Source organism: Polyodon spathula, chromosome 23 (assembly GCF_017654505.1).
Source record: "Polyodon spathula isolate WHYD16114869_AA chromosome 23, ASM1765450v1, whole genome shotgun sequence".
Taxonomy (NCBI): domain Eukaryota; kingdom Metazoa; phylum Chordata; class Actinopteri; order Acipenseriformes; family Polyodontidae; genus Polyodon; species Polyodon spathula.
The window spans coordinates 701,426-723,327 of NC_054556.1; the positions used below are offsets into that span (position 1 = coordinate 701,426).

General features: G+C 51.3%; 1 protein-coding gene and 1 pseudogene across 2 annotated transcripts; one reads left to right on the forward strand and one right to left on the reverse strand.

The window, feature by feature from the left end:
* Positions 1–1,729: 1,729 nt before the first annotated feature.
* On the reverse strand, positions 1,730–21,479 carry LOC121298105 (netrin-4-like). 2 transcript variants are annotated; one of them, XM_041224920.1, is made up of 10 exons: positions 20,434–21,479; positions 15,538–16,064; positions 10,693–10,962; positions 9,214–9,340; positions 8,596–8,784; positions 7,978–8,191; positions 7,038–7,153; positions 6,061–6,129; positions 5,577–5,747; positions 1,730–2,507 (listed from the first exon to the last, which is right to left on the reverse strand). In XM_041224920.1, exons 1-10 carry the CDS (start codon positions 20,498–20,500, stop codon positions 2,371–2,373), a joined length of 1,887 nt encoding a protein of 628 aa, XP_041080854.1. In that variant the 5' UTR covers positions 20,501–21,479; the 3' UTR covers positions 1,730–2,370. The 2 variants fall into 2 exon arrangements, with proteins under 2 accessions (XP_041080854.1, XP_041080855.1); XM_041224921.1 differs by lacking the exon at positions 5,577–5,747.
* LOC121298352 overlaps positions 21,262–21,902 on the forward strand; it is a 31,210-nt pseudogene continuing 30,569 nt past the window's right edge.

A 21,902-nucleotide genomic window follows, 5' to 3' on the forward strand; every position in this document is an offset into this window, starting at 1 on the left:
TGCACATCTTATAATTTGTGTATGTAAATATATACATGAAATCTACACCGTGTCAAAAAATTAAGGGATATTAAGGGTGTTTACATACTCAGTGTGGGTTGACAAAAAAGTACTATAATAACAATGAAAGGTACATGTTTTGTATAAACTTTCATCTCCGGTAATCCCAATAGCCCGCGCAGGTACGTCTGCACACTCAGTCTTTCTCGAACGGGTACCTGCAGAGACCTTTAGAAGAATTCTGTAATCACAGGGCTGCTCTGCTGATGGATTGCAGGTCTAGGTGGGGAAGTTGGCAGTGACGAAGCAGACCAATTGGCTACAAAATGTAAGGAACGGCTGCATAATGATAGGGTGGGAATCACGCTAACGTCCTGGGGAGGAGGAAGCCTGCGGAGAGGGAGAGACAGGGTGGAATACAGCAAGCTCTGGGGGAGGTCGGTGGGGGGGGGTACCTGCTTGGAATATTGGGAACGCTGTGGTCCTACAGTTGCACAGTGCTTATGAAAGTTTACTACAGATAGATCGCAGGGTTATAGGAGGATGAACCTCTGTGTGGGAATATCTACATGAGTAGAAGTGATCGGAACGAGCCTGTTAAGGGACAGGCGTGCTGCTGCAGCCCACACATGGGAAAGGGCGCTGGAACTAGGGGTGCTGAGGGTGCGACAGCTTTACAATGCTTACCTGTTGCACTGTTTACTCCCTAGAGAATGTTTTAAAGCCTCAAACAGTCCTTCAAAAAAAAAAAAAAACACTTTCCAGGGCGGTTGGTACAGGTCAGTGAACAGGGCTGTCTCGTGGTCTTTGTAAAGAGCCCTGTTTCAACACCAGTGTCAGAGAGAGAGACACACATGCACAGTCCTAGAACTCTGTTACATACAGCTTTATTGCTAATACACACTGTCCAAATGCAGCTGTGTTTGTTTTCTAGTCATCTCTCACCTTTATTCAGTCCATTGTCAATCCCAATGTGCTGATGAACAGAACACTGAAGAGGTTGAGGTGTGATTGTGATCCTTTGCATGGGAATGGAAATCCGAGAGGTGTGATTGTGATGTCATCGTTTAGAATGGGCTTTGCAGGGGAATGGAAATCCGAGAGGTGTGATTGTGATGTCATCGTTTAGAATGGGCTTTGCAGGGGAATGGAAATCCGAGAGGTGTGATTGTGATGTCATCGTTTAGAATGGGCTTTGCAGGGGAATGGAAATCCGAGAGGTGTGATTGTGATGTCATCGTTTAGAATGGGCTTTGCAGGGGAATGGAAATCCGAGAGGTGTGATTGTGATGTCATCGTTTAGAATGGCCTACGCAGTGGAATGGAAATCCGAGTGGTATGATTGTGATGTCATTGTTTAGAATGGCCTACGCAGTGGAATGGAAATCTGAGCGGTATGATTGTGATGTCATCGTTTGGAATGGAGTGGATGGATAGGGTTTCTGCGTGACGTGTCGTGGAATACAGCAAGGAAACGTGTGCTCTGATTAGCTGAAAGATCCTGAGCAGCCGATATTGGTAAAATAAACGGAAACACAAGTACAGCCTGTTATCCAGCGACGGGAAGTTCAAGAATTCTGAATGTATAGCAACGTATATACAGCTTGCATTTTACACTTTACTGATTCAGAAATTAAATATGATAATATACACAATGCATACTGTACATATACCTGTGTGTATATATATATATATATATATATATATATATATATATATATATATATATATATATAATGAGTGATAGGGGCCTCGTACAGTATAGAAATCTCTTTCTCACAGTCAGTGTATTCACAGTGTGTGTGTGCATATATATATAAAATGAGTGATAGGGGCCTCGTACAGTATAGAAATCTCTTTCTCACAGTCAGTGTATTCACATGTTTCAGAAGGGTGATTTCAGAGTCATATTTCAGAAGGGTGATTTCAGAGTCATATTTCAGAAGGGTGATTTCAGAGTCGTGTTTCAGAAGGGTGATTTCAGAGTCGTGTTTCAGAAGGGTGATTTCAGTGTCGTGTTTCAGAAGGGTGTTTTCAGTGTCGTGTTTCAGAAGGGTGATTTCCGAGTCGTGTTTCAGAAGGGTGATTTCAGTGTCGTGTTTCAGAAGGGTCATTTTCCGAGTCGTGTTTCAGAAGGGTGATTTCCGTGTCGTGTTTCAGAAGGGTGCTTTCAGAGTCGTGTTTCAGAAGGGTGATTTCAGAGTCATGTTTCAGAAGGTTGAAAAATTAAGAGGAAATTAAGAAATGAACGAACAAACAAACGATGTAGAAAATAAACATGGTTTTAGTTCAGGTGGTAATGCCCTGGTCCTGCAGGACTGCGACGGCCTGGTCTCAGTTTGCTAGCTGCAGGGGGGACGGGAACGGGGCTCACTTGCACTCTGATTGGAGGATATCCACGACCTGCTTCCCGAGAGAAGCCTTCCACGGCTTCACCAGGCTGTTCATGTTGACCAGGAGCTTGCTTGTCCTGAAGTCCTCATGTCCAGCGATCAGGTAATCCGTTCCTGTTAAAACATGGAGCCACATGTCAAGCATACCGTGTGTTAGAAACCTCACAGGTCATCTCAGCCAATCGGATTCCAGTATCGCTGCCCAGTGATAAGATTCCTGCTAAGCTTAGAATCTTCAAACTCCCGAAGTTCTTTGGGGTTGATAACATCAATAACACCACCCAGCGCTTTCTGGATAATACATTCCCATGAAGAACAACAACACTGAAGATAGGTTACCCGCAGTGTAAATATACTTCTAAACACATCTGATATGATCCATCATAGCAGCAATCACCTTTTTACATCTAGGAAAGCAGAAGTCGACTTGCAAACCTGTGCTCCCCTGACCCGTGTGACTCACCCTGCACACCACGCGGTCGTGCCTTTACCAGGGGAGACAATGGGGTTCATGACTGGGCAGGTGAGATGGAGGTATCTTACCTGGGTTCATGACAGGGCAGGGGAGATGGAGGTATCTTACCTGGGTTCATGACTGGGCAGGGGCGATGGAGGTATCTTACCTGGGTTCATGACTGGGCAGGGGCGATGGAGGTATCTTACCTGGGTTCATGACTGGGCAGGGGCGATGGAGGTATCTTACCTGGGTTCATGACTGGGCAGGGGCGATGGAGGTATCTTACCTGGGTTCATGACAGGGCAGGGGCGATGGAGGTATCTTACCTGGGTTCATGACAGGGCAGGGGAGATGGAGGTATCTTACCTGGGTTCATGACAGGGCAGGGGAGATGGAGGTATCTTACCTGGGTTCATGACAGGGCAGGGGAGATGGAGGTATCTTACCTGGGTTCATGACAGGGCAGGGGAGATGGAGGTATCTTACCTGGGTTCATGACTGGGCAGGGGCGATGGAGGTATCTTACCTGGGTTCATGACTGGGCAGGGGCGATGGAGGTATCTTACCTGGGTTCATGACTGGGCAGGGGAGATGGAGGTATCTTACCTGGGTTCATGACTGGGCAGGGGCGATGGAGTTATCTTACCTGGGTTCATGACTGGGCAGGGGAGATGGAGGTATCTTACCTGGGTTCATGACTGGGCAGGGGCGATGGAGGTATCTTACCTGGGTTCATGACTGGGCAGGTGAGATGGAGGTATCTTACCTGGGTTCATGACAGGGCAGGGGAGATGGAGGTATCTTACCTGGGTTCATGACTGGGCAGGTGAGATGGAGGTATCTTACCTGGGTTCATGACAGGGCAGGGGAGATGGAGGTATCTTACCTGGGTTCATGACTGGGCAGGGGAGATGGAGGTATCTTACCTGGGTTCATGACAGGGCAGGGGAGATGGAGGTATCTTACCTGGGTTCATGACTGGGCAGGGGAGATGGAGGTATCTTACCTGGGTTCATGACAGGGCAGGGGAGATGGAGGTATCTTACCTGGGTTCATGACTGGGCAGGGGAGATGGAGGTATCTTACCTGGGTTCATGACAGGGCAGGGGAGATGGAGGTATCTTACCTGGGTTCATGACAGGGCAGGGGAGATGGAGGTATCTTACCTGGGTTCATGACTGGGCAGGGGAGATGGAGGTATCTTACCTGGGTTCATGACAGGGCAGGGGAGATGGAGGTATCTTACCTGGGCTCATGACTGGGCAGGGGAGATGGAGGTATCTTACCTGGGTTCATGACTGGGCAGGGGAGATGGAGGTATCTTACCTGGGTTCATGACAGGGCAGGGGAGATGGAGGTATCTTACCTGGGTTCATGACTGGGCAGGGGAGATGGAGGTATCTTACCTGGGTTCATGACTGGGCAGGGGCGATGGAGGTATCTTACCTGGGTTCATGACTGGGCAGGTGAGATGGAGGTATCTTACCTGGGTTCATGACAGGGCAGGGGAGATGGAGGTATCTTACCTGGGTTCATGACTGGGCAGGGGAGATGGAGGTATCTTACCTGGGTTCATGACAGGGCAGGGGAGATGGAGGTATCTTACCTGGGTTCATGACTGGGCAGGGGAGATGGAGGTATCTTACCTGGGTTCATGACAGGGCAGGGGAGATGGAGGTATCTTACCTGGGTTCATGACTGGACAGGGGAGATGGAGGTATCTTACCTGGGTTCATGACAGGGCAGGGGAGATGGAGGTATCTTACCTGGGCTCATGACTGGGCAGGTGAGATGGAGATATCTTACCTGGGTTCATGACTGGACAGGGGAGATGGAGGTATCTTACCTCGGTTCATGACTGGACAGGGGCGATGGAGGTATCTTACCTGGGTTCATGACAGGGCAGGTGAGATGGAGGTATCTTACCCGGGTTCATGACAGGGCAGGGGAGATGGAGGTATCTTACCCGGGTTCATGACTGGGCAGGGGAGATGGAGGTATCTTACCTGGGTTCATGACTGGGCAGGGGCGATGGAGGTATCTTACCTGGGTTCATGACTGGGCAGGTGAGATGGAGGTATCTTACCTGGGTTCATGACAGGGCAGGGGAGATGGAGGTATCTTACCTGGGTTCATGACTGGGCAGGTGAGATGGAGGTATCTTACCTGGGTTCATGACAGGGCAGGGGAGATGGAGGTATCTTACCTGGGTTCATGACTGGGCAGGGGCGATGGAGGTATCTTACCTGGGTTCATGACTGGGCAGGGGAGATGGAGGTATCTTACCTGGGTTCATGACAGGGCAGGGGAGATGGAGGTATCTTACCTGGGTTCATGACTGGGCAGGGGAGATGGAGGTATCTTACCTGGGTTCATGACAGGGCAGAGGAGATGGAGGTATCTTACCTGGGTTCATGACTGGGCAGGGTAGATGGAGGTATCTTACCTGGGTTCATGACAGGGCAGGTGAGATGGAGGTATCTTACCTGGGTTCATGACTGGACAGGGGAGATGGAGGTATCTTACCTGGGTTCATGACAGGGCAGGGGAGATGGAGGTATCTTACCTGGGCTCATGACTGGGCAGGTGAGATGGAGATATCTTACCTGGGTTCATGACTGGACAGGGGAGATGGAGGTATCTTACCTGGGTTCATGACTGGACAGGGGCGATGGAGGTATCTTACCTGGGTTCATGACAGGGCAGGTGAGATGGAGGTATCTTACCCGGCTTCATGACAGGGCAGGTGCAGCCCCTGTTGGTCCAGGACTCTGGGTAGATGCTCCTGTTTCCCGGTGATATTTTCACCTTGCCCGCCCTCATGACCTTCTTCACCTTGACGATGGCTTCTGCGTGCGTGCCTTTGTCGTGGGCGGACAGAATCCTCGCCTTGATCACTTTCCAGAGAAAGAACACTCTGACACAACGTAACATACACTAATTCATCCAGAGCAGCAAGAGCAGCTAAACTACTGACTTTTAACACAGGTAAAGGGATGCTTCTGGAAATGCACCTTTAGACACACACACAGACCGGGACACGCACACACTCGCGCAAACAGACCGGGACACGCACACACTCGCGCGCACACACACACACTGGGACACGCACACACTCGCGCACACAGACCGGGACACGCACACACTCGCGCGCACACACACACACTGGGACACGCACACACTCTCGCACACAGACAAACACACACTTACCGTAAGCGTATTTCATCTTGCAAAAATCCGGGACGCCTCCAAGCATTTTTTCTTTGCATAAGCACTTCTCTGGCGTGCCAAAACCAGAAAGCAGAGAGTAAGGGGGGTGGGGAGGGGGGGGGGGTAGACACAAATATTTGGTTAGGTTTGCATTAAACCAGACGCATGCATGCACAGTATGTCACAGGTATGCAGCCGTGACCTGGGGACAGCGGTGGAATTCTTCTGCTCAGGGATTGGCTTCAGGAGCAGCTTCACAGGAAGGAATCGCGTTTGCTTTTCACTTCGCTTCCGATTGTTTTTGTGTTTTTGTTTTCTGGTCACATACTGTTTAGATTGCAAGCTTCAGCCCTCCGTAACTCCCACTGAAATGGCATTGTGCATTAAAAGATGCGAGTGCCACGCAAATCATGTCAAAAAGAGCACCTGCACAGATGTGCACAGTAACCACTCCACTGACTGTCAGTGTGGCAGATTTCCCCTGAATCACTTGTCTGTGAGGACCGTCGGCTGATTGGACCCAGTTGAAATGGCTTTAAAAATCAGTCTGGTTTGTTTCCATTAGAAGCAGACCAAGATCAAACTGGTCTGAACTCTGTCAGCTCTAGTTAGGCTCGCTGGCATGCATTGCGATTTGCATTAACTTTGACAGAACTGATGCAAAACCCTTCTAAAAGTTTCCACAGTATGTTTGCATCGTCATTTTTCATGTAACCTTGGTTTTCTCTTGCTCTTGGTCTGTATTGACTGCTTTTCCATGGGTCCCCAAGGTTTGTCTTGTTATGTTTTGCCATTGCTCCCAATGGTTTCCCATGCTTGCCTGTGCTTTACAGTGATTTCGCTGTGCTTTACTACATTTTGCTATGCTTTTGCCACTGTTTACCACAGTGACTTTTACAAGGGAAGGGCAATATACAAAAACATCATGCACGGAGTGTAATAGACAGGGTGCATTCCTCCTTTTCTCGTTCACCTACCAGGGTGCCTCAGGGCTGAAAAACCCCACTCCCCTTCGCTCTCATTGGTCGGAACGTGAGTGAGGTCAGGAATGCGCCCTCCAATAGGAACACTGAAAAACGGCTCGTGGTCAAAACTGCAACAAGGGCGAAACAAACAAACACATAAATAAATGCATGAGCCTTCCTGTCTATCTGCCTCTAGAATGCAGTCTGCTTTTACACTGCACAGCTAGCGTACAGCACAGTGCTGTTTTCCTGTCCTAATCTATCTGCCTCTAGAATGCAGTCTGCTTTTACACTGCACAGCTAGCATACAGCACAGTGCTGTTTTCCTGTCCTAATCTATCTGCCTCTACTGCAGAATGCAGCTAGCACAGCTACAGCACAGTGCTGTTTTCCTGTCCTAATCTATCTGCCTCTAGAATGCAGTCTGCTTTTACACTGCACAGCTAGCATACAGCACAGTGCTGTTTTCCTGTCCTAATCTATCTGCCTCTAGAATGCAGTCTGCTTTTACACTGCACAGCTAGCATACAGCACAGTGCTGTTTTCCTGTCCTAATCTATCTGCCTCTAGAATGCAGTCTGCTTTTACACTGCACAGCTAGCATACAGCACAGTGCTGTTTTCCTGTCCTAATCTATCTGCCTCTAGAATGCAGTCTGCTTTTACACTGCACAGCTAGCGCACAGTACAGCACAGTGCTGTTTTCCTGTCCTAATCTATCTGCCTCTAGAATGCAGTCTGCTTTTACACTGCACAGCTAGCATACAGCACAGTGCTGTTTTCCTGTCCTAATCTATCTGCCTCTAGAATGCAGTCTGCTTTTACACTGCACAGCTAGCATACAGCACAGTGCTGTTTTCCTGTCCTAATCTATCTGCCTCTAGAATGCAGTCTGCTTTTACACTGCACAGCTAGCGTACAGCACAGTGCTGTTTTCCTGTGTGCTCCCCCACCTGTCCAGACACTCCCCAGTCTTGGTGTCACAGTCCCGGGCACAGTCACACGGCCGACAGCCGCTCTCCCCAAACCCCCAGTATCCCATCATGCAGCGGGCGCAGTTGGGACCCGCCACGCCCGGCTTGCAGTAGCAGTAGCCGCTCCGGGGGTGGCACTTCCAGAGCCTGGAGAGGGAGCCGTTGGTGGAGCCCACAGGGTGGCAGGAGCAGGCTGGGAATCAAAAACCAAAACCCATTGAGAAACAGCAGCAGGGGGCTATGGGGATGGCTCCTACTGCATAGCACTTTCAGCTATTCCAGGTTTTACTAAAAGCTTCATTAGCCCCAGTGTGTTTAGGTAACAAGCTCAGGTGTGTCCTATTAAACTCGTAGTAAAACCAGGAATGGATCAAACTGCTATGCAGTAGCAGTCTTATTTCCATCCCAGAATACCAGTGCAATGGTATTAAGCTGATACGAATAATTTGTGTAGAGTGTTTTTTTGTTAAGCTAGGAACACTTTCTTACTTCTGTAACAAACTGCAGAAATGCAAGCTAAACCATAGTAAGAAAAGGCATGCACAAATTCACAAGGATGACCTGGAAGTGATGAGTGACTGGATTGATGGCACTCACGTTTGCAGGCATCGGGGGAGGACATGGGCTTGGCCTGGTCCCTGTAGAAGCCAGCCTGACATCGCTGGCACTGGCGCCCCTTGGTGTTGTGCCGACAGCCATCGCAGACCCCCCCGCTGCGCTTCCCCGAGGCCAGCCACACACCGCTGTCGAAGTGGCAACTGTCAGCGTGGCCGTGGCACTGGCACTCTGCACCAGGGGAGAGGAGAGGAACGATAAACCACATCCATCCGTAGCTGCTAAACACGTGGCAGTGCTCACAAACACCAATAGAAACATTCAATTTACACAGGTTTCAACTAGAAGAAATGTTGAAATGTTTGTCACTGAGTTTCAGTTTCTTTTAGTAGTAGTCCACACTGGATTAAAGACTGTGGAGATGCTTAATGAGACAGCTCTCCGGAGAGTGGATCGGGGTCTTGTGTAGATTAAGAGTGTGAGTCGACACAGTGAGGAAGAATCTGTTCTCAATGGTTTCTCTTTGGTCAGATAAAGAGGCCGATTGATTGACTGGTGGATTCAGTGATTGATTGACTGATAGATTCAGTGATTAATTGACTGATGGATTCAGTGATTGATTGGCTGATGGATTGATTGACAGACAGACGGAGCACTCACTTTTGCACTCGTTTGGCGCCCCTGTTTTCCCATCGCCTGGTCTCCACGGGAGGTCATTGTAAAGAGGTGCACACATCTCACAGTGCTCCCCTGCGGTGTGGTGCTGGCAGAGGCAGCTCCCGTGAACCTGGGTAACACAGCAAGCAAAGAGGTGCATGAACAAGCAGTGTTGTACAGCAGCAGAGCGCTTTGCAGGGCTGTGGGGATAAGGGTGACTCTACCATGACTACTAGCAGTTGCAATGGTCACAGTGACAGTATATTGCAATGTACAGAACACTTCCTCTCTTCCAGTACACTCATTTGATAAACAGGTCCTTGTTGTGTTTTAAATGCAACATAGCGGTGCCCTTGTTTCTTCCTCCTTGTCTCTCCCGTGTGGACGGGGGAGGCTGCGTGTTCCCAAACCCCCAAAACACTCCAGCTAACTGGCTTCAGTTTCCCGAAGGAGGACAGCAGTGTGAGGAAGTGTCTTTTGATTTCAAATCAGGCAGTCGTGGGACAGGCTAATGGACTCTGCTGAAGCAGTTGGGACTCCAGGAGTCTAAAGTGGTCCCCCCCCATCAGCTCAATGCATGCGTGTCCAGAGCTCCTGCATGTTTAACGAGGGCTCCTGCTCCAGCTGGGGGTCCAGCAGGTCAGGTCAAGGGGCTGGCTGAAGGTCAGGCAGGAGGTCACGGCTCGAGATTTGATTTGAACTCAGCTAGCAGCCTGGCCAGCAGTCAGTAATGTCTCAGAAGATGCATTATTTCATCAAACACACGAGGATACAGTCAGAGGTCCATGCTGGTCTGCAGCAATGCAAAAATACACTTCAATGTTAATCAACAGCAGGGAGGACTTGCATGAAGCATCCCATATAAAAAAAGAAACCATCTAAAAAAACGAGAGAACGCTGAACCTTACAAAAGAGCGCCTCAGTAAAGGCGTGGTAAAGTGTAATAAAGCATAGGCAGGCACTGTATGGTTAAGCAGGGTAAACCATACATGGGAAAAGCAGAAATACAGTGGCAAAGTAAACTTTATTCAAGGGACGTTAAACCCCACGACAGCTTGCTCTGGGCTCAGATTATCAGCATCGGCTTCCTCACAGAGCTCAGCTCAAGGTGGTCTTGCATCTAGGAAAGTCACGGCATTTTAAATAATAGTCACAATCAAATGAAACAGTGCACTTATTGTTTTTGTTAACTGCAGGAAAGGAATTAGACTTCTGTCTTTCCCTTTGAGTTAACTCTAGCTTGTGACTCTATTTCTCACTTTCTTTAATGTTGCAGAATCTTCTCAACTAGCTTAGCTGGGATTTGACTGGGACTGTTTCCCTCTGCCCTGACAAGCTGTTTTCCTTTCATAGTAATGAACAGCGAACCGTTTCAAAGGCAGAGTAACAGAAACCAATCCAAATAACAACAGAATCCGTACTGAACAACGATTACCAGAGATTTGCGCGCACACTGTATATAAAAGACGAGACCATGCGTACCATGCTGCCCTCCCTCCTGGTCCCTGGCGCAGACTGGCAGTCCTCGGCGTGCCCGTTGCAGAAGCAGCTCCCGCGGGCGATGAGGTCGTACACGGCATAGTGAGCGGAGTGCTGTGGCTTGTGCAGCGGCTCGGCGGGGCTTCCCCGGCACGGGCACTCCTGCCTCTTCAGAAGCCGCAGCCGCAGGGTGGTCAGCTTGAGCAGGTCCTGGGCCTCTGCGCTGTAGGGATCCTCAACCCCATTCCCAGGAGTCAGGGCTCGGAATATCACCTGCACGGACAGCAGGGAGGGATTAGGGAAACACAGCAGAAACACGAGAGAGCCCTGAGAATCTCACCACGGTGTTATCACCTGCACGGACAGCAGGGAGGGATTAGGGAAACACAGCAGAAACACAGGAGAGCCCTGAGAATCTCACCACGGTGTTATCACCTGCACGGACAGCAGGGAGGGATTAGGGAAACACAGCAGAAACACGAGAGAGCCCTGAGAATCTCACCACGGTGTTATCACCTGCACGGACAGCAGGGAGGGATTAGGGAAACACAGCAGAAACACAGGAGAGCCCTGAGAATCTCACCACGGTGTTATCACCTGCACGGACAGCAGGGAGGGATTAGGGAAACACAGCAGAAACACGAGAGAGCCCTGAGAATCTCACCACGGTGTTATCACCTGCACGGACAGCAGGGAGGGATTAGGGAAACACAGCAGAAACACGAGAGAGTCCTGAGAATCTCACCACGGTGTTATCACCTGCACGGACAGCAGGGAAGGATTAGGGAAACACAGCAGAAACACAGGAGAGCCCTGAGAATCTCACCACGGTGTTATCACCTGCACGGACAGCAGGGAGGGATTAGGGAAACACAGCAGAAACACGAGAGAGCCCTGAGAATCTCACCACGGTGTTATCACCTGCACGGACAGCAGGGAGGGATTAGGGAAACACAGCAGAAACACAGGAGAGCCCTGAGAATCTCACCACGGTGTTATCACCTGCACGGACAGCAGGGAGGGATTAGGGAAACACAGCAGAAACACGAGAGAGTCCTGAGAATCTCACCACGGTGTTATCACCTGCACGGACAGCAGGGAGGGATTAGGGAAACACAGCAGAAACACGAGAGAGTCCTGAGAATCTCACCACGGTGTTATCACCTGCACGGACAGCAGGGAGGGATTAGGGAAACACAGCAGAAACACAGAGAGCCCTGAGAATCTCACCACGGTGTTATCACCTGCACGGACAGCAGGGAGGGATTAGGGAAACACAGCAGAAACACAGGAGAGCCCTGAGAATCTCACCACGGTGTTATCACCTGCACGGACAGCAGGGAGGGATTAGGGAAACACAGCAGAAACACGAGAGAGCCCTGAGAATCTCACCACGGTGTTATCACCTGCACGGACAGCAGGGAGGGATTAGGGAAACACAGCAGAAACACGAGAGAGCCCTGAGAATCTCACCACGGTGTTATCACCTGCACGGACAGCAGGGAGGGATTAGGGAAACACAGCAGAAACACGAGAGAGCCCTGAGAATCTCACCACGGTGTTATCACCTGCACGGACAGCAGGGAAGGATTAGGGAAACACAGCAGAAACACAGGAGAGCCCTGAGAATCTCACCACGGTGTTATCTTTGTTTTAAGAGTTTTCTGTTTATTGTAGTGTACGATGATAAAAGCACAGCAACATTTTGTAAAGCATGGTGAAAGTATTTTAGGTAACATAACATGCAATTTTCCAGTTTCCCCATGGCTAAACTATGCTGTTACCAGAGTTTCCCCTGGTTTGCTGTGCCTCGCTGGGCTTTACAATGCTAACCTATGCTTTTCCATGCTTTATTACACTCTGCTATGGTTTTACTATTATGGTTCATTAAAGGAAAAAAGGAAAATTAAAAAAGTGTACAGAAATGTGTGCCCTGGACACTGCAGGGTTAAACCCACACGTGCCTGGCGTGCCTCTTTACTACCGATCAGCTGGCTTTTCCTCGTCGAGCTGTCATTGGCTTTTACAAATAGTAGCATTTTCTGTTCCACCTCTTTTGCATGTTACTTTGAGCTGTAGACCGCATTAATAAATGCTTCCTGCCTACTTATCCTCTCGGGAGCGACACGCATTGCTTTCTCTCCCACTCGTCTGTGACGGGACACCTGCAGTGCCTGGCACGGGGCCAGCCCGCCATGCCAAACCTTCCCTGGCCCTCCAGGTGAATGGATCGCTTGTGAATTCATTCGCTGCTTTAAAGAGGGCCGTCGCAAATCACGATTTAAAACAACAGTTTGCGTTGTGTTCGTCCAGCTAGCGGGCAGGCATGGAACCCCCTCACTGTGCCCCTGCTCCAATCCCAGCTGACCCACTCCACTTTCCTTCTCTGTCCCTTTCTGCGAGTTGCTGATTGCACTTGCATTTTGCTTCGGTCCAGGGTTTAGGGACTGAGATTCACACGAGCGCTGCCGCACTCGGTCCAGGGTTTAGGGATTGAGATTCACACGAGCGCTGCCGCACTCGGTCCAGGGTTTAGGGATTGAGATTCACACGAGCGCTGCCGCACTCGGTCCAGGGTTTAGGGATTGAGATTCACACGAGCGCTGCCGCACTCGGTCCAGGGTTTAGGGATTGAGATTCACACGAGCGCTGCCGCACTCGGTCCAGGGTTTAGGGATTGAGATTCACACGAGCGCTGCCGCACTCGGTCCAGGGTTTAGGGATTGAGATTCACACGAGCGCTGCCGCACTCGGTCCAGGGTTTAGGGATTGAGATTCACACGAGCGCTGCCGCACTCGGTCCAGGGTTTAGGGATTGAGATTCACACGAGCGCTGCCGCACTCGGTCCAGGGTTTAGGGATTGAGATTCACACGAGCGCTGCCGCACTCGGTCCAGGGTTTAGGGATTGAGATTCACACGAGCGCTGCCGCACTCGGTCCAGGGTTTAGGGATTCAGATTCACACGAGCGCTGCCGCACTCGGTCCAGGGTTTAGGGATTGAGATTCACACGAGCGCTGCCGCACTCGGTCCAGGGTTTAGGGATTCAGATTCACACGAGCGCTGCCGCACTCGGTCCAGGGTTTAGGGATTGAGATTCACACGAGCGCTGCCGCACTCGGTCCAGGGTTTAGGGATTGAGATTCACACGAGCGCTGCCGCACTCGGTCCAGGGTTTAGGGATTGAGATTCACACGAGCGCTGCCGCACTCGGTCCAGGGTTTAGGGATTGAGATTCACACGAGCGCTGCCGCACTCGGTCCAGGGTTTAGGGATTGAGATTCACACGAGCGCTGCCGCACTCGGTCCAGGGTTTAGGGATTGAGATTCACACGAGCGCTGCCGCACTCGGTCCAGGTTTTAGGGATTGAGATTCACACGAGCGCTGCCGCACTCGGTCCAGGGTTTAGGGATTGAGATTCACACGAGCGCTGCCGCACTCGGTCCAGGGTTTAGGGATTGAGATTCACACGAGCGCTGCCGCACTCGGTCCAGGGTTTAGGGATTGAGATTCACACGAGCGCTGCCGCACTCGGTCCAGGGTTTAGGGATTGAGATTCACACGAGCGCTGCCGCACTCGGTCCAGGGTTTAGGGATTGAGATTCACACGAGCGCTGCCGCACTCGGTCCAGGGTTTAGGGATTGAGATTCACACGAGCGCTGCCGCACTCGGTCCAGGGTTTAGGGATTCAGATTCACACGAGCGCTGGTGGAGTGGAATGACCCTCCCGGACTGGGAGTGGACACCCCTTCACTGGAGTGGAATGACCCTCCCGGACTGGGACTGGACACCCCTTCACTGGAGTGGAATGACCGTCCCGGACTGGGACTGGACACCCCTTCACTGGAGTCTCTTCTCATTGAAAAACATGTGGCTTTCACCCAGCAAGCCTGTGCTGGTTTAATTGCATTGTGTGTGCTGTTACTGTCACTTGCAACCCTTACTTCTGCAATAAGATGCATTGTTGATATACAATTTGTCTGCTCCCTGGGGTCAAGCTAAATGTTATGTGAGGAAAGTGCAGCTCTTGTGTTTTTATATATATATATACACACACACACTATATATATATATATATATATATATATATATATATATATATATAAAATCTGAATGCAGCAGCGCTCGTGTGAATCTCAATCCCTAAACCCTGGACCGAGTGCGGCAGCGCTCGTGTGAATCTCAATCCCTAAACCCTGGACCGAGTGCGGCAGCGCTCGTGTGAATCTCAATCCCTAAACCCTGGACCGAGTGCGGCAGCGCTCGTGTGAATCTCAATCCCTAAACCCTGGACCGAGTGCGGCAGCGCTCGTGTGAATCTCAATCCCTAAACCCTGGACCGAGTGCGGCAGCGCTCGTGTGAATCTCAATCCCTAAACCCTGGACCGAGTGCGGCAGCGCTCGTGTGAATCTCAATCCCTAAACCCTGGACCGAGTGCGGCAGCGCTCGTGTGAATCTCAATCCCTAAACCCTGGACCGAGTGCGGCAGCGCTCGTGTGAATCTCAATCCCTAAACCCTGGACCGAGTGCGGCAGCGCTCGTGTGAATCTCAATCCCTAAACCCTGGACCGAGTGCGGCAGCGCTCGTGTGAATCTCAATCCCTAAACCCTGGACCGAGTGCGGCAGCGCTCGTGTGAATCTCAATCCCTAAACCCTGGACCGAGTGCGGCAGCGCTCGTGTGAATCTCAATCCCTAAACCCTGGACCGAGTGCGGCAGCGCTCGTGTGAATCTCAATCCCTAAACCCTGGACTGAGTGCAGCAGCGCTTGTGTGGATCTCAAGCTGTGACAGGTGTTGGCACTACAGTATCTTGAACACCATGAAAACAATAAGAAGCCCCTACCTCTCCCTTGGTGCAGGGCAGGGCATGCGAGTAGCGGGAGGTGCACAGAGACCCCGCGTGGCTGCCGTCGTCGGGGATGCCGAACGTCTCGCTGCAGTTCACAGCGAAGTGCTTATAGGTTCTCCAGGACCGGCCGTAGTCCTGAGACCTCTCAAGGGTCATGGCCGCGGGCCGAGGGGAGCGGAACAGCACGATGACGTGGGTCAGGTAGAACTCCGTCTCCAAGTCCAGGCGAAGCTCCTCCCGGTTGACGCCCGTCGCTGACTGCCACCACGTCCCCGGGTTCAAAAAGAAGTCGTCGGTCATGTGTACCGCGTGGTGGGCGTGCCCGGGGTGCTGGGCGTTGCACTTGCCGCATTTGGGCCGCTGGCAGGAGGAGAGTTCCGGGTCCGGGTACGAGCAGTAAAACTCTGTGCCGTTCTCTCCACATCTGCTCAGGGTGGACACCGTCCTGCCGGTCGCTAGGTTACCGACAGAGGGGTTGCAGGAGCGTCCATCGCAACGAGACACCAGCGGTGTCCTGAGATCTGAGGAAACAAACACTGAGTCACAGGAGCTGCTCTGACAAAGTCCTGCAGCAGCAGCTACTGTCAGTACTGCTTATTATACACGGGGGGCGTGAAGCCCTCTCTCTGCTACTGTCAGTACTGCTTATTATACACGGGGGGCGTGAAGCCCTCTCTCTGCTACTGTCAGTACTGCTTATTATACACGGGGGGCGTGAAGCCCTCTCTCTGCTACTGTCAGTACTGCTTATTATACACGGGGGGCGTGAAGCCCTCTCTCTGCTACTGTCAGTACTGCTTATTATACACGGGGGGCGTGAAGCCCTCTCTCTGCTACTGTCAGTACTGCTTATTATACACGGGGGGCGTGAAGCCCTCTCTCTGCTACTGTCAGTACTGCTTATTATACACGGGGGGCGTGAAGCCCTCTCTCTGCTACTGTCAGTACTGCTTATTATACACGGGGGGCGTGAAGCCCTCTCTCTGCTACTGTCAGTACTGCTTATTATACACGGGGGGCGTGAAGCCCTCTCTCTGCTACTGTCAGTACTGCTTATTATACACGGGGGGCGTGAAGCCCTCTCTCTGCTACTGTCAGTACTGCTTATTATACACGGGGGGCGTGAAGCCCTCTCTCTGCTACTGTCAGTACTGCTTATTATACACGGGGGGCGTGAAGCCCTCTCTCTGCTACTGTCAGTACTGCTTATTATACACGGGGGGGCGTGAAGCCCTCTCTCTGCTACTGTCAGTACTGCTTATTATACACGGGGGGCGTGAAGCCCTCTCTCTGCTACTGTCAGTACTGCTTATTATACACGGGGGGGCGTGAAGCCCTCTCTCTGCTACTGTCAGTACTGCTTATTATACACGGGGGGCGTGAAGCCCTCTCTCTGCTACTGTCAGTACTGCTTATTATACACGGGGGGCGTGAAGCCCTCTCTCTGCTACTGTCAGTACTGCTTATTATACACGGGGGGCGTGAAGCCCTCTCTCTGCTACTGTCAGTACTGCTTATTATACACGGGGGGCGTGAAGCCCTCTCTCTGCTACTGTCAGTACTGCTTATTATACACGGGGGGGCGTGAAGCCCTCTCTCTGCTACTGTCAGTACTGCTTATTATACACGGGGGGCGTGAAGCCCTCTCTCTGCTACTGTCAGTACTGCTTATTATACACGGGGGGCGTGAAGCCCTCTCTCTGCTACTGTCAGTACTGCTTATTATACACGGGGGGCGTGAAGCCCTCTCTCTGCTACTGTCAGTACTGCTTATTATACACGGGGGGGCGTGAAGCCCTCTCTCTGCTACTGTCAGTACTGCTTATTATACACGGGGGGCGTGAAGCCCTCTCTCTGCTACTGTCAGTACTGCTTATTATACACGGGGGGGCGTGAAGCCCTCTATCTGCTACTGTGGGGAGACAACACGTTCCAAACTGAAGGATGTCATCATCTAACCTGGAAGTACATCTGGTACCTCAGAGTGCGCCCATTAACCAGTCCCCTGCAACACTGACTCATTCTGAAGTGGTGTTTCTTACATTCACTAGAGCTGGCCCTGGCATGCCTGCTCTTTGTTCCTTCCCTGTTTTTAAATTGTTTAACCCAATGAAACCTCCATCCAAACCCTGAAGTAGTGAAGTGTATAACTGAACCTGCTAAACTGGAGTGGAATGACCGTCCCGGACTGGGACTGGACACCCCTTCACTGGAGTGGAATGACCGTCCCGGACTGGGACTGGACACCCCTTCACTGGAGTGGAATGACCGTCCCGGACTGGGACTGGACACCCCTTCACTGGAGTGGAATGACCGTCCCGGACTGGGACTGGACACCCCTTCACTGGAGTGGAATGACCGTCCCGGACTGGGACTGGACACCCCTTCACTGGAGTGGAATGACCCTCCCGGACTGGGACTGGACACCCCTTCACTGGAGTGGAATGACCCTCCCGGACTGGGACTGGACACCCCTTCACTGGAGTGGAATGACCGTCCCGGACTGGGACTGGACACCCCTTCACTGGAGTGGAATGACCGTCCCGGACTGGGACTGGACACCCCTTCACTGGAGTGGAATGACCGTCCCGGACTGGGACTGGACACCCCTTCACTGGAGTGGAATGACCGTCCCGGACTGGGACTGGACACCCCTTCACTGGAGTGGAATGACCGTCCCGGACTGGGACTGGACACCCCTTCACTGGAGTGGAATGACCCTCCCGGACTGGGACTGGACACCCCTTCACTGGAGTGGAATGACCCTCCCGGACTGGGACTGGACACCCCTTCACTGGAGTGGAATGACCGTCCCGGACTGGGACTGGACACCCCTTCACTGGAGTGGAATGACCCTCCCGGACTGGGACTGGACACCCCTTCACTGGAGTGGAATGACCCTCCCGGACTGGGACTGGACACCCCTTCACTGGAGTGGAATGACCCTCCCGGACTGGGACTGGACACCCCTTCACTGGAGTGGAATGACCGTCCCGGACTGGGACTGGACACCCCTTCACTGGAGTGGAATGACCCTCCCGGACTGGGACTGGACACCCCTTCACTGGAGTGGAATGACCCTCCCGGACTGGGACTGGACACCCCTTCACTGGAGTGGAATGACCGTCCCGGACTGGGACTGGACACCCCTTCACTGGAGTGGAATGACCCTCCCGGACTGGGACTGGACACCCCTTCACTGGAGTGGAATGACCGTCCCGGACTGGGACTGGACACCCCTTCACTGGAGTGGAATGACCCTCCCGGACTGGGACTGGACACCCCTTCACTGGAGTGGAATGACCCTCCCGGACTGGGACTGGACACCCCTTCACTGGAGTGGAATGACCCTCCCGGACTGGGACTGGACACCCCTTCACTGGAGTGGAATGACCGTCCCGGACTGGGACTGGACACCCCTTCACTGGAGTGGAATGACCGTCCCGGACTGGGACTGGACACCCCTTCACTGGAGTGGAATGACCGTCCCGGACTGGGACTGGACACCCCTTCCCTGGAGTGGAATGACCGTCCCGGACTGGGACTGGACACCCCTTCCCTGGAGTGTCGCAGGGGTGTTCAGGTTAATGGTTACACAGTGTAGTGTATCTGGTGTACTTTAGATTAGACTTGAATCTGAGAGCCTGATTGAGGCCACAGAAGTGCTTTCAACTTCTTTAATGAGTTTCCCCAGGACTGTGTCCCTGCTCCAGAATCCTACACACCGTGGATAACACCCGACGTCATTGTGTGAATAAAAGCCACCTTACTCTGTCAGTACAATAGGGCCCATTGTCACTGTGGGTGTATTTCAAAATGACCTGAAGTGGTGCATCTCACTCGGCTCAGGCGGATGCAGCATCGCCCTACAATAATACAGCAGTATAAAGATCTGCTACTGTTTACACCAGGGGTCTCCAAGCCTGGTCCTGGGGGGCTGCTGTCACTCCTGATTTTTGTCTCAACTGTAGCTTTAATTAGTTATTTGGGTCAATGAAGTGCTTATTAGAAGGTTAATTGGTCCAATTAATTAATTTAGTGTGCAGTTAGAACAAAAACCAGAGCTGGAGGCCGCCATTCAAACAACTGGGCAGCGTTGAACTGTGGTGACCCCAGCGGCTCGTCCACGGTGTGTTCACTCTGCTCTGTGGAACCAGCAGCAAGCCGCTCTGCACACGCAATCCTTTCCGATCTGTCGTTACCCGCAATGCCACTCAACATGAACGGTACATGGCTGCCCCAGCGATGAAGATAACACTCCCACTGCAAAGCAGTCTGATCCACTCCTGGTTTCACCGATGAGTTTGCACACCTGAGCTTGTTACCTGTGCACTGGGACTGTATTGAAACGTGGAACGGGTGTAACGTCACTGTGCTAGGAGTCTTCTTTCCACCCCTGCTGTTCTGACATGCGGTACGTTTGATTGAACGCTGGGCATATTTCAAACATCCCGACAAGCTGTATTATTTTGTTGTGGTGGGAACACTTATGTGCGACTGTGACTCATTTAATTTATACTGCATTTGTAAGATGCGGTGGAAATGTATTCATTCATATTGACTGGTGACTCCGTGCTTATACAATTACTTACAATTAATACAGACAAAATGCTATAACCATCGCAGCTGTGACATCTCAAACTAAACGACAGAGGTCAGCTATGCACGTCGATTAAACAAAAGTACCCAAATCTAACGCTGGCAGCCCGCATTCACCGAGGACCGGGCACAATGATGTTAGATTATTTCGTTCCCGTATACGTCTGCATTGAAGAATACCAATACAATGACTTACAGTAGTTTAGAGCGCGAATGCGTAATGGAATACCTAAGTGCGTCGTGACATACTCAGTATTCCATCAGCCGTTCTGGAAAACCCCATTCCCTTACCTGGTACACCTTGCACGCAGACAACATACTCCAGCAGCACGAGCAGGGGGATTCCTTTGTGATGCATGTCAAATTAAACGTCTACAAATCCTCATGAAAAATAAACCAACAAGCAAACTAAATAAACCAGTAAACACCACGGCGATACGGAGGGGTCTGGATGGAGGGGTGTTTTGTTTCAGTCCATTTCAGGGTGTCTTCGCTTACCCACTGACGCATCAACTGAGACTGCGAGGGGTACAATAACACAGCCTCAAAATCGCATTGTCATTTGCTCATCCATAGCGATTCATGATGCACCGGAACCAGTGATTCCGAATCTACAATGTTCTAAAATGTTCCGACCCAGTGAACTGTGGGAGCTCCAAGTCCCCTCCCGTGCCGGTTAATTATATCACAGCTCTGTTCGGTTGAGGCAGTCGTGTATCTGCATGCAGTAGAGACGCTGTAGTATGTTTGGATTTCTGTCGTGTATTACACCATCCTGTCGCGTCTCATTCAGGTACAGCGCTCACATCCAAATACGCACAGCTGAGGTCCTTTCGATTAATCAGCGTTATTCACACACTCTTTGCCCAAAGCGGCTCTTGGTTGCGCTGTGCACACTCAGTGTCAGTTCTTCCTGGTATTTTAGTTATGAATTTATTTTTGTATCCTAGTACATAATATCATGTGATCTCAGTTACAGAAACCCCGTTTTGCTCTTCTTCTCGTGCGCTTTTTCAAAAGGCACCTGACTGATCCGCTGTTGTTTCCTTCTGCATTCCGAGAAGTGCTCCCATAAAATGACAGAACCGGGGAAATATATATACAATAAAACCCAATAACATGTTCAGGAGTGGTTCGTTGCGGGTGACAGCAGGCGAGTTTGAAGGCACTGAACGAAACGCTTGCTGCTGTTAACTGCGCGGCGCTGCTCTCTGTCGATGAAGCCGTCGCTCCGCTGCTCTCTGTCCCGTTGCGTCTCGCTGGCTCCCCGCTGCTGTGGCGTGCTGTTCTTCCAGCTGTCACTGTTTCAAAGCGCTGTTATCAAGCGGGTCTGCTGCCTCTTCAAATGAAATGCTCGACACGTGGTATTGAACGGTATTGAAGCAGACAGGCCCCGCAGCGCCGCCTAGGAGAAACTTTACCTCATTGCATTCCAGTCTATTCACTAAGTGTATGACTGGTGTGCAGAATTACATAGAATTCTTAAGTTCATCACTGATATCTTTTCTTAACAGCCTCCCTCTGCTCTGTGCTAGTGGAGCAGAGCAGAGAACGAGAAAGGGAGGCTCTTATACTCTCTGAACAACCTCCCTCTGTGCTGGTGGAGCAGTGAAAGAGAAAAGGAGGCTCTTACACTCTCCGAACAACCTCCCTCTGTGCTGGTGGAGCAGTGAAAGAGAAAAGGAGGGAAGAGAAAACAAGAGTCTCACTGCTACACTGAGGAACACTGTGCCGTGTCTGTGATATCAGACTGTCGCTGC